General features: G+C 51.6%; 1 protein-coding gene across 2 annotated transcripts in view; it reads right to left on the reverse strand.

The window, feature by feature from the left end:
• ZSWIM7 (zinc finger SWIM-type containing 7) overlaps positions 1-11,723 on the reverse strand; it is a 13,781-nt gene extending 2,058 nt beyond the window's left edge. Inside the window, exons 1-4 of one of the 2 annotated variants that reach the window (XM_068154712.1) lie at positions 11,680-11,723; positions 11,158-11,255; positions 7,082-7,103; positions 3,182-3,284 (exon numbers count right to left, since the gene is read on the reverse strand). In XM_068154712.1, coding sequence (XP_068010813.1) covers positions 3,182-3,284; positions 7,082-7,103; positions 11,158-11,233 — 201 coding nt within the window. In that variant the 5' untranslated portion in view covers positions 11,234-11,255; positions 11,680-11,723. Of the gene's footprint in view, positions 1-3,181; positions 3,285-7,081; positions 7,104-11,157; positions 11,256-11,529 lie in introns of both variants that reach the window. The other variant, XM_068154711.1, reaches the window with a different exon arrangement.
• Positions 11,724-11,755: the final 32 nt, after the last annotated feature.

Consider the following 11,755-nt stretch of genomic DNA (forward strand, 5'->3'; position numbering starts at 1 on the left):
CTCTGTGACTCGGGCAGGGGTAAGAGGAGCCCCAGCTGCTGCCTGCTTCACACCCTGACAAACCCAGCACAGCTCCACCAGCAGCCAGCAGCCCTGCAGCAGGCCAGACTTAGCCCTGCCCTGGAGTCACCAGGCTTGCCTCTAGTCTGCAGTGTGGGCAGGTACTGTACAAGCTCTCCTGGGACGACTACCAACCCTGAGGTTACAGCAGCCCTTGAACACCCAGAGCTGCTACTCCTCTGTTAAGTATCAAGGCCACTAATGCTTGGGTATTAAAAGCCAAGTCACAGCTTTCACTTGACTGAGGGCTCTTTCTTCTCAGTCCCTGAGGGCAAGAGCTGCCCACACTAGAGGCTGCAGTCCTAGGGCCTGTCTGAGCAGAGCCATACTCCCCTGAAGCAGTGCCCAAGATGTGCTGGGTGCTGTGGAATGCAAACACCATTTGCACCTCTGAAGCATCAACAGCTCAGATTTGGCTAAGATGACCCAAAGGAGTTTCACAACAGGACCAGCCTCATTGTCTCAATGTTCTCCAGATCCAGCTGCAAAGGCAAGCACCACCTCACATTCCAGCTCAACCACATCTGGGTGCAAAGAGCAGAGCTGACTCTGTGGAATAAGGGAAAGGGATGACTGTGCTTGTGTCCGGGCAGCCAGGGATGCTCCCCCACTCCCCAGAGCACTGGACATGCCTCTCTGCTGAGGGAGATGTGCACACAGCTGGGCTATGTGTCCACACCACACACAATGAATGAAGGGCCAGTGACACTACCCAGTGCAGGATCCCCCAGAGTTCTGCTTCCTACAGCCCCAGCCTCTGTTCCTGTCACTGCTCCAGCCAGCGGCCTCAGGGGAGGCTCTGCTCTGTTTCTGCATCTCACACAGCTGTGCTAAGGAAGAATTGTGCAATGGGACCAGCCTCACACCCCCAGAGTAAATCTCTCTTCAGATTCCTTTGTTAATTAACTCATCAGCATGGCCTTAATCAGCAATCAGGCTCCACCAGAGAGGAATGCTGCTCAGAAGCCCGCAGGCACCTGCAGGCAGGGACTGCTCCCTGTGGGCTGCCTGTCAGCTAGGAGGACACAGCACAGGCCCTGGGGGCTGCAGGAGGCTCTTCACATCGTCCCTATCAGCTATGAAGTGTGCTGAAGGCTGGGCTTGTCCCACATTAACTCCTGGTGATCAGCCCTGACTTACCTGTCCAGGGGTTCCTTCCCTGCAGGTGAACCAGCAGCTCCCTCCACCTTCAGAGGCAGGAAGGGAGCAGGTCTGCCACATGCTCTTTTCTACTGTGCACCACTTGAGCCAGCTGTGGGGCCATCAGCAGATGCTAATCAATCAACTCTCATTTGGTGCAAAAGAATGACCTCCAGCAGGCTTTTTTTGCCCCTCAGGTAAGTGGGGAGAGGGCTGGGCAGTGTGGAGAGTGCCTGCCCTGCTGCAGCACACAGCCTGAGGCAGCACTGATCAGCAATGACCCTGCCTAGACCAGAGCAGGGTGGCAGGGCAGCACCCCGCACATCAAAACCCTCTCACCGTGCTTCTCTGATCTCCTCCATGTCTCATGAGGCTTCCTGCATCTAGGAGGTGAATGCTAGGCCTCTTAGGCTGCAGGTAATCTCACCATGCTGCAGAGAGGCTGTGAGCATGTGTGCACACATTCAAAGACTCCCTGGAAGATCAGAGGCTTTAAGCAGTCCCCATCAGCCTTCACACAAAAGGTGCTCAGTGAAGGCCCTGCATCCCAGCCCTCAAAGCTCTGCCCAAGCCTGCATGGCCTGACAAAGCTCTGTGAGGGGAATGTGACCATCCTCTGCCCAGTGACACATTCAGCCCAGCAACAGGGAAAAAAGAAAAGCCCTTAAGCATTCAACTAGTGAGGCAACTGCTGCCTCAGAGTCCTGAAGCAGTGCTTCTTAGGCTTTGGGAAACATCACCAGGCAAGCCCTCAACTCCAACCAAAGGCTGTGTTCTTGAACCCTACATGTTTATGAATCATGCCTCCCTGGAGAGGCTGATGGCCTCTCCAAGGCCCCAGAAGCAATAAAGACTCCGTATGCAAATCGAGCAATGCAAGCTCTGACCATGTGAGAAGTGTTTGTGTCATCACCCAGGCCTGGCTTCACGGCTCTGGCATCTCCCTAGATGACCCCAAAGCATCTCAGCACCTCCAGTGCAGGAGAGAAGGCTCTTTGCAGGGAGGATATTTGAAAGTGTTCCCTTCAGCTGCTGCAACAGTGAGCAAAGAGATTGCCCCTGCTCTAGTGTGTGAAAAGGCCCAGCAGCAGGCTCAGCAACGAGGGGGCTGTGCTGTCTGAGGGGGTCAGCAGTGCTGAGTAGAAGGAGCTGGGGAACTGGGTGCTGCTTCACCACAATCTTATGGGCACAGGGTCCCACTGCACAGTACATGGTGCCTCTGACTCTGTGACCACATGGGCTGGATGCATCTGGTCAACAGCTCCTGGAATGGACAGTGTCCCAAACAGAGATGCCACCAGTGCTGCTGCTGAGCCAGGAACTCTCCACACCATGGGAAGGTGAGAAAGAAGTGCCAGTGGCTCCTGACCTCACCTGAAGAGCCTCAGCTCCAACTCCAAGCCTGTGCTGTGTGAGGGGTTCAATCCCTGAGGCTAAGGTGAGCTCTTCTCTCTGGAATGCCATTTGCTGAAGATGCTTCTGTGATTCACAGACTTAGCTTCAGTAAACAACAATAAAACCCCCAGACTTGGCCTGCATTGCTTCCTCCCAGGCAGCAAGCATCCTACTGCCAAGGAGAGGTCAAAAGTGTCCAGGACACAGGATTTGGAGAGCAACAGGGAAAGAAATGCAGTGATGGTAGATAACACTCTGTTGTGTACTGTTTGTCAAGAGGAAGAACTGCCTAGGCCGGATAGGATGAAAATAATCAAGCAAAATTAGCAATCCCTGGCAAACTTCCTTCTGCCATGCCCACAAACATGTAAGAAATCATCTCTGGCTGGCTGGGAGCCAAAGACGGTGGCAGTGGACAGCAGTGTTCTAACTCTAGCCTGTGGCTGCTGCTCTCCAGCTTCACTTCAGGAGTTTGTACAACACTGACATTCTCCCTGTGTTTACCCAAGTGTCCTTCCATGTTCTGCAAGCTAGGATAACATTGGAAGCCTTCAGAAAGCAAGGCTGAGGAGGAGAGCAGCAGTACCTGGTACGCAGACCTTCCGCTGGGGGCCGTGACTCGAGTGACCGAACGCTGATCCACCAGATCCAAGGCTGGGACAGCAGAAGGGCCAAATATGAACTTCAGCCTGAAAGAGAACGTGGCTCTGCTTAGGTGACACCACAGAAGGAGGCCACCTGGCTCAGCATTAAGTCATAGGATTTAGCCTTATGAAGTCCAGAGGGCTGTAGCCAAAGGTTCCCACTGCCTCTCAACCCCCCACCCGTCACAGCTCCATTAAGCAAGCTACCAAGCAAGGAAATACATTGGCTGGTCCCTGCTGGCTTTCACCAGCAGTCCTTGCCCTGTTCCTCTGGGAAAATCCCAGGACTCAGCTCTTAACAACAGCCCCTGCTCTGCCAGCTATTCAAAGCATCTACACAGGGTTTGATATTCTTAAGAGAACTTCCCCATTTCCAAGCTGCTCCCAAGCTCTCTTTCCAAGATCCCACTCAGATTTAATTAAAAGGCCTTTAAAAGACTTTTTTCTTACACAGGACATCACAGCTTGTGTGCTTCTTCTTCAGCACTGTGACCCAGACACTATCCTGGCTGCACAAACAGGACATGAAGTGGTTCCTGTCCTGAACTAAAACGAGGCAAAGTGCATCAGAGACACAGATGTGAGATTTTTCAGTCAGTGTCAGCCATGCTGGTGAGGAGTTACCTTGGAGCAGCAGCTCTGGCTTGAATGCCCCTTTACAGATCCCTGACTGTGGCAGAGTAAGAGAATAGGTGAAGCAGGAGACACAGGCTGTGCTTACAGTGATCCAAACAGCCTTTTTGTTAGTGTTCCCCTAGTTCTTCTGATTCAAACCTCATGCAGACAGAGCACTGGCACTTAACCAGTTTATCAGGCAGGGCATCTAGGCCCTGAAACTGGAAACTGTGCTCCTGCCCAGCACCCTAACTGCACTAGGTGCTCAGGGGAAGCAGCAAAAGCAAGACATGCTGGCAAAGAGAAGAGGCAGGAAGGAAATTCTGGGGGATATACAGTGCGGGGGGGTATGCAACAGGCAGTGTCACACACCCAGCCCAGCTCTTCTTGTTACAGTGAATTGTGACACTGCCACATGAGCACAATGAGCACAAACAGGGACTTCAGTGAGGGCAGCAGCAGGTAAAGGAGCACAGAGAGGCAGACTTGTTAATGGGAAAAGGGGCTTGTGCTCTGAGACACCTTAATTGTACCTACAGGCTGCCCTGGGTGAGCTGCCCTGGATCAGATTATTGATCAGCTGGTGTTGAATCTCACTCACAGTCATGGCCCACACATCATGCCTCAGAGCAAGGAGAGAGCAAGGATGATATATGGCTCCTTGAGCAATAGGAAATGCAGCAGCAGGGCTCCTTCCTCATCCCAAGGAAGCTGCTTTAAACCCTGGAGAACTAGTGAGTCATTTTGTAGCAACTGCATCTCCTCTAACAGTCACAACCGAGGTATGAATGTTTCTCTACCTACCAAATTGCATCAGTAGACCATCAGGGAAATACTTAAAACACTTCACTGCACACAGAGGCACCAGATAGCAGCAGTTTTACATCTGTAACCCAGCCAGCAGAAGGGCTCAGAGACAGTACATCTCTTCCAGATAAACACCCAGGGACAGCACATGCCTTATGCCACCCCACCCTCCCTAAAAACTCTTTCCCTTCCCTTTCCTTCCAAGCAAGACACATCACCATGCAGTAATGCTCCACTGCACAGCATTTGTGGATCAGAGAGAGCCTGGCATGGAGTAAAGACAAGGTGAGCCAGGTTTGCTCAGGTGCATGTTTGATTCCTTCAAGACACGGCCTCTACACAACTCTCTCCTCTGCCTTGGTGCTGTGAGGCAGCACCACAGAAGCACATGCTGGTGTCTGGCTGCTGCTGTAAAGCTCCACACCAGAAAGTGGAAAAATAAAGAGTTGTGAGTCCTGAAGGCAAAGGAATTTCCGTCTACACACTCACTGCCTGCCCCTCTGCAAGGGAGGTTTTCTCTCCTGCTGAGGCCATGCAGGGGTATATGATAAGTTGTATGTCAAATATGGACATCTGTCCCTTCTGTCCCCTATTGTCCAGGCAGCTCACAGACCTTAAAGTGACTCTAGACCTGTAAATCCAGCTGCTCTGAATGTGTTCCAAAGAGCTCAGAAGGACAACCCAGTTAACTGTGCAGACCTTTTATGTGCTGAGAAAAGTCTGTGCAGTCCAGATTAGTTGCAAGGGTAAACAAGAAGAAAATCATCAGTGATGAAAAGATAGCACAAAACATGAGCAGGAGAGCAGGAGAAAGCAGAGGGAAGTTTCCAGCTCCAGTGAGTACACCAAGAGCCAAAGCAGAGCCTGGAGTCCCAGCAGCGTGGCTGACCTAACACATCTGAGTCAATCTCACTGCTAACAAGCCAAGCACACAGACTTATTCCAGGAAGACCAAAGCTTCAGTTGCACAAACTCAAGGCAATAAGGACTGGTTTCATCTGAGGATGGAGAGGAGGTGGGTGGGGGAACACTCAGCGTAAGACATTCCTTATAGCTTAGGTTTGGGACTATATGGGGGCTGAGTTTAATGAGTTTCAGTAACTCTTTCAAATTTGGGGAATTCTTTTTCCATGGATATGATTTTATCAGTCCAACAGGAAATAAGGAATGGGAATGCCCAAAGGTAAGCCCAAGGAAGAGCTTCACAAATTAAATCAGAACACTTCTGAGCTGCTGGTCCCACGGAACTGAGGGAACTCTGAGGGGCAGGAGTCACCACCCAACTGCCACTAAGCTTAACAAGGGAATTCCTTTCCTCTTCTTTTCTGTTATGACAAGAAGGAAACCAAAAGTTACAGGACTTGTAAAACATAATCCCACCATTCAAAGGGCCATTGTGAGCCCACAGGAGGGAGCCACCACACACACCTTTCACAAGGAAGTTAACCTTAGATCCCAACAACCCTTGAAGGGTTCCGGTGATCTCTCCTGGCTATATCAGAGGCAGGCAGGAAGACAAAGATGAATCTGAAAAGCTTTTCTCACTGTGGTGCAGTCTCTTCTCTACCTTCAACACCAATTAGTGAGGGCTGAGAAGCTGTGAAACTTGGATCTCTTAGGAAACCGCTTGGGAATGACTGAAGCATTCACAAGCTTCAGTCAACACAAGGGTGATGAAGCTGACCCGAGATGACTTCTAAACAGAAGAAAGCAATCAAGTTAACAGCTCCCTCGCGCAGAGAGGAGTGTTTCTATCACACATGCTCATGGCTCAAACAAAAGAAGGGATCTCAGGATGCTGCTGTGCTCACAATGATATGAGTGCAGCAGGGATGCAGCACTCCAGTGGCACAAATCACTCTGAAACAGTCCACTCTCCCAGAAAACTCATTCCTCAGATCTGAGAGTGGACTCTGAGCTCAGGTCTGAGTTTCTGCAAGTTTAATCCACCCAAACTAGAGCAAATCACCACAGGAGATTCAGTGATAGAGATAATTCTACAAACCTCCTGAAAAAAAACCACTTGAGATTGTCTTTTTGGAGCTTCATTTCCCCCAGCAGCAAAAGCACATAGCAAGTCTGCATGAGAGACACACTGGTCAAACCCAGGAGGAAAACAGTGATACTGTGATGAGAGCAGATTGTCAACAACCCTTTAGCAGGACAGATTTAGATGGGAGGTTAGGAACAAGTTCTTTACCATGAAGGTAGTGGAACACTGCAACAGGTTGCCCAGGGAGGTAGTTGAGGCCCCATCCCTGGAGATATTCAAGGTGAGGCTTAATAAGGCATTGAGGAACCTGGTCAGGTTGAGGATGTCCCTGCTAACTGTAGAGGGGGTTGGACTGGACGACCTTTGGAGGTCCCATCCAATCCAGACCATTCTATGATTCTGTAAGCACTGAAGCAAAGATACTTACCCCAGCAGCAGGTCATCAGGGACTGCAACAGAAAGAAAATAAAGTGTGAATTTGCTGAGCTTCCCCACTGTGAGACACTTCAACATCAGAGGGAGGCTCCTGTCTCCCTAATGCACCCCCAGAGCCACACAGCTCTGCAGTGCTCTAGCCCTCCCCTCTAGCTACCAAAAAGCAGCAAGCAGCAGCAGAATGATCTGCTCTGGCAGTGCTATGGCACTTACAAGTGCAGCAATCAGAACCACAGGGGGCTCATCTTAACAACAAATACAGAAGCCCAAATAGATTTACTTGTATAACATCCTACTGCTACAAGCATGCAGAAGAGGCATGTGCCTCAACCTCTTACTCTGCTACTTTAAGAACTTGGTTAAAACATACACATATTGTTTTCCCTGAGTGTCCCTTGGCATGAGTGGAGAATTCTGGCATCCAAAGAGTGTTGTTCTTTTCCCAGCACAGCCTTGCAAGGTGCCACTGGTTTATAGCTTTAACGCAGCACACAAACACCGTGTCTTCACTCACTGCAACTCCTTGTTGGCCTGCATCAGAAATAGTGTGGCCAGCAGGAGCAGGGAGGTCATTCTGCCCCTGTACTCAGCACTGGTTAGGCCACACCTTGAGTCCAGTGTCCAGTTCTGGGCCCCTCAGTTTAAGAAGGACATTGAGACACTTGAACGTGTCCAGAGAAGGGCAACAAGGCTGGGGAGAGGCCTTGAGCACAGCCCTGTGAGGAGAGGCTGAGGGAGCTGGGGTTGCTTAGCCTGGAGAAGAGGAGGCTCAGGGGAGACCTCATTGCCCTCTACAACTACCTGAAAGGAGGTTGTATCCAGGAGGGGGTTGGTCTCTTTTCCCAGGCAACCAGCACCAGAACAAGAAGACAGTGTCTCAAACTGCACCAGGGGAGGTTTAGGCTGGAGATGAGGAGAAAGTTCCTCCCAGAGAGAGTTGTTAGCCATTGGAATGTGCTGCCCAGGGAGGTGGTGGAGTCACTATCCCTGGAGGTATTCAAGAGGGGATTGGATGTGGCACTTGAAGCCATGGTTTAGCAGTCATGAGGTCCTGGGTGACAGGTTGGACTTGATGATCTTTGAGGTCTTTTCCAACCTTACTGATTCGATGAAAGTGACACTTCACAAAATCACAGCTTGGGCTCTGATCAGCCCATCTGATCTTTCTGTCACCACTAATGGAAACAGGGCACTGTCTCTCTGTATTCCACTGGAAGATCAGGACATTTGACATTAAAATGCTTTGTTCCAACAACTCAAAATCTTCTTTATGACTCAGGCTGTTGGCTTGATCTTTCCAACTTTATTCTAGCTTAATTCTCCAAAGTGATCGATCAGTTATGTCTCAGTGTATGTTTTAGCACTATTTTGGTGCTTTAAGAGAAGTACACCTTAAAAGGACTGCTAAACTATTCCCCCCCCTCCCTCCCCCATTTTACAGCAGCATTCATAAAAATATTTTTAAGAGTCACAGGTAGATTTTGGATCTCCTCTAACCTGATGGGAACCACACTGCAAGTATGCCAAAAAGCTGTCAATGTGGTCACTCTAACAGCTCAGACATGAAGCCTCTGCCCATTTCCCACTCAAATGTAGTGCTCCAACAGACTTCTCTGAATGTTTATTTGCATGAGTTGAGTGCAGTTAAAAATGTGGCTTGAACAAACAATTTCCTTAGGAAGAATCACTGAAGTAAACAGTATCACAGTATAACTTAGGTTGGAAAGGACCTCGAGGATCATCGAGTCCAACCTATCAACACAGACCCCATGACTAGACCATGGCACCAAATGCCACGTCCAGTCTCCTCTTGAACACCTCCAGGGATGGTGACTCCACCACCTCCCTGGGCAGCACATTCCAATGACGAATGACTCGCTCTGTGAAGAACTTTCCCTCACCTTGAGTCTAAACCTTCCATGGCACAGCTTGAGACTGTGTCCTCTTGTTCTGGTGCTGGTTGCCTGGGAGAAGAGACCAACCCCTTCCTGGCTACAACCACCTTTCAGGTAGTTGTAGAGGGCAATGAGGTCTCCCCTGAGCCTCCTCTTCTCCAGGCTAAACAATCCCAGCTCCCTCAGCCTCTCCTCATAGGGCTTGTGTTCAAGGCCTCTCCCCAGCCTTGTTGCCCTTCTCTGGACACATTCAAGTGTTTCGATGTCCTTCTTAAACTGAGGGGCTCAGAGCTGGACACAGGACTCAAGGTGCGGCCTAACCAAAGCAGAGTACAGGGCACAATGACTTCCCTGCTCCTGATGGCCACACTATTCCTAATGCAGGCCAGGATGCCATTGGCCCTCTTGGCCACCTGGGCACACTGCTGGCTCATATTCAGGTGGCTGTCAATCAGCATCCCCAGGTCCCTCTCCATTTGGGAGCTCTCAGCCACTCCGACCCCAGCCTGTAGCTCTGCATGGGATTGCCGTAGCCAAAGTGCAGCCCCTGGCACTTGGACTTGTTGAATGCCATCCCCTTGGACTCTGCCCATCTGTCCAGTCAGTTGAGGTCCCTCTGCAGAGCCTTTCTACCCTCTAACTGACTAACATCTGCCCCTAACTTGGTGTCATCTGCAAACTTGCTGATGACTGACTCGACCCCCTCATCCAGATCATCAATGAAGATGTTAAAGAGGATGGGGCCCAGCACTGATCCCTGGGGGACACCACTGGTGACTGGTCTCCAGGTGGCTGTGGCACCATTCACCACCACTCTCTGGGCTTGGCCCTCCAGCCAGTTCCTAACCCAGCACAGAGTGTAGTGGTCCAAGCCACGAGCTGACAGCTTAGCCAGCAGTTTGCTGTGGGGGAAGGTGTCAAAGGCCTTGCTGAAGTCCAGCACACAGAGTAAATATTCTTCAGCACAGATTTCAGAACTATGTTAGTAAAGCAAAGTGCAAGGAAGGTAACTGTTCTTAACTAGCTGATAGAACTGGCCAAGGTTTAACTGTTGGCTTAGGCTCACTCCATTCAAGCAAGGAGAAAGCTGTTGCTTGCCCTGGGAATGCTATCACACCACCACCTGCTGGTCAGCGATGAAACACGATCGTCGTTAGGAAGATTTCCCTTTACAGTTTAGTTTCGAAAGCAGTGAGTCTATAAAAGCAGCAGTACAGCAGGCACAACAAACCACCTGCCTAGAAGTGTGTAAACTGTCATCCCCCAAGTGCAACCGCTCATACTGCAGGCTCTGAGCAAGCAGGATTGTCCAACCTCATCTAATTTTTTGAAGGAGCCTGACTTTTCGTAGTTTCATAGTTTCATTCAGGGTTGGAAGGGACCACAAGGATCATCTAGTTCCAACCCCCCTGCCATGGGCAGGGACACCCCACACTAGATCAGGCTGGCCACAGCCTCATCCAGCCTGGGCTTAAACACCTCCAGGGACAGGGCCTCGACCACCTCCCTGGACAACACATTCCAGGGCTTCACCACTCTCATGGTGAAGAACCTCCTCCTCACATCTAGCCTGAATCTCCTCACCTCCAGCTTCATTCCATTCCCCCAGTCTTATCACTACCTGAGATCCTGAGAAGTCCTTCCCCAGCCTTCCTGTAGCCCCCTTCAGATACTGGAAGGCCACAATTAGGTCACCTGGGAGCCTTCTCTTCTGCAGACTGAACAGCCCCAACTCCTTCAGTCTGTCCTCACAGGAGAGGTGCTCCAGCCCTCTGATCATCCTTGTGGCCCTTCTCTGGACACGTTCCAGCACCTCCACATCCCTCTTGTAATAGGGGCTCCAGAACTGGAGGCAGTACTCCAGGTGGGGTCTCACCAGGGCTGAGTAGAGGGGGAGGATCACCTCCCTCGACCTGCTGGCCACACGTCTGATGCAGCCCAGCTTTGTGAGGGGGCTGCTCATTATCCGTGCTTTAAACCCCTGTGCTGTCCCCAGAGAGGGACACAAAAGCTGGAAACATCCAATACAACTTGCCACTCCAGCAAGCGAAGGCTAAGAGCCTGCAGACGATGCAAACGAGGGGAGGCCGAGAGCCCTCATTGCTGCCTGAATGGCAGAGCCCAGCTTTAGCACCCACCACCTGCAGGGACGGCTCTGTGCTTCTTTACCTACCGTGTGAGGTCTCCTGAAAAGCCTTTTTGATCTCTTTCAAAAGCTCTTCTGCTACTGCTGGCAAGGTACAGTCCATCTCATCGGCAGTGGCCTCATGGCTGGAAGCAGACAGAAGAGAACAGGAGGCAGTGGGGAAGCATTAAGGTGACTGCAGGCACTATAGACCGGAGCAGCTTATCTGGGCAGTACTGCCTCGGTGGGGCCAAGGAAGGGCATCCTCAGCAACGTTTGCAATGCGTTTTTCTCACGCTCCCGGACCAAAGGGTTTCTCAGAACCACAGAAGCGCCTCCCGGATACCCCCACGGACAGACGGACCCCGACGAAGCGGACGGGGACCGGGCACGCAACCGGCAAAAAGAGGAGGCTCTGACCTGGCGCGCCCCGGCGCTGAGGCGAGGCCGTTCCCGGCAGAGGAGGCCGCACAGCCCACCCTCTGTCCTTGAGGCCGCGGGGCTCGGCTGTGGCCAGAGCCCAAGATCCGCGTCCCGGGACGGCGACCCCGGGGCCGGGCTGGGCCCTACCTGCGCGGGCGCAGCCATCCGCGCGCGCCCCCATGGCAACGGGCGCCACGTGACCCGCGTCCGCCTCACGTGGCCA

Source organism: Melanerpes formicivorus, unplaced genomic scaffold, assembly GCF_026170545.1.
Source record: "Melanerpes formicivorus ecotype bairdi unplaced genomic scaffold, bMelFor1.0.p_v2 SCAF_29, whole genome shotgun sequence".
NCBI lineage: Eukaryota > Metazoa > Chordata > Aves > Piciformes > Picidae > Melanerpes > Melanerpes formicivorus.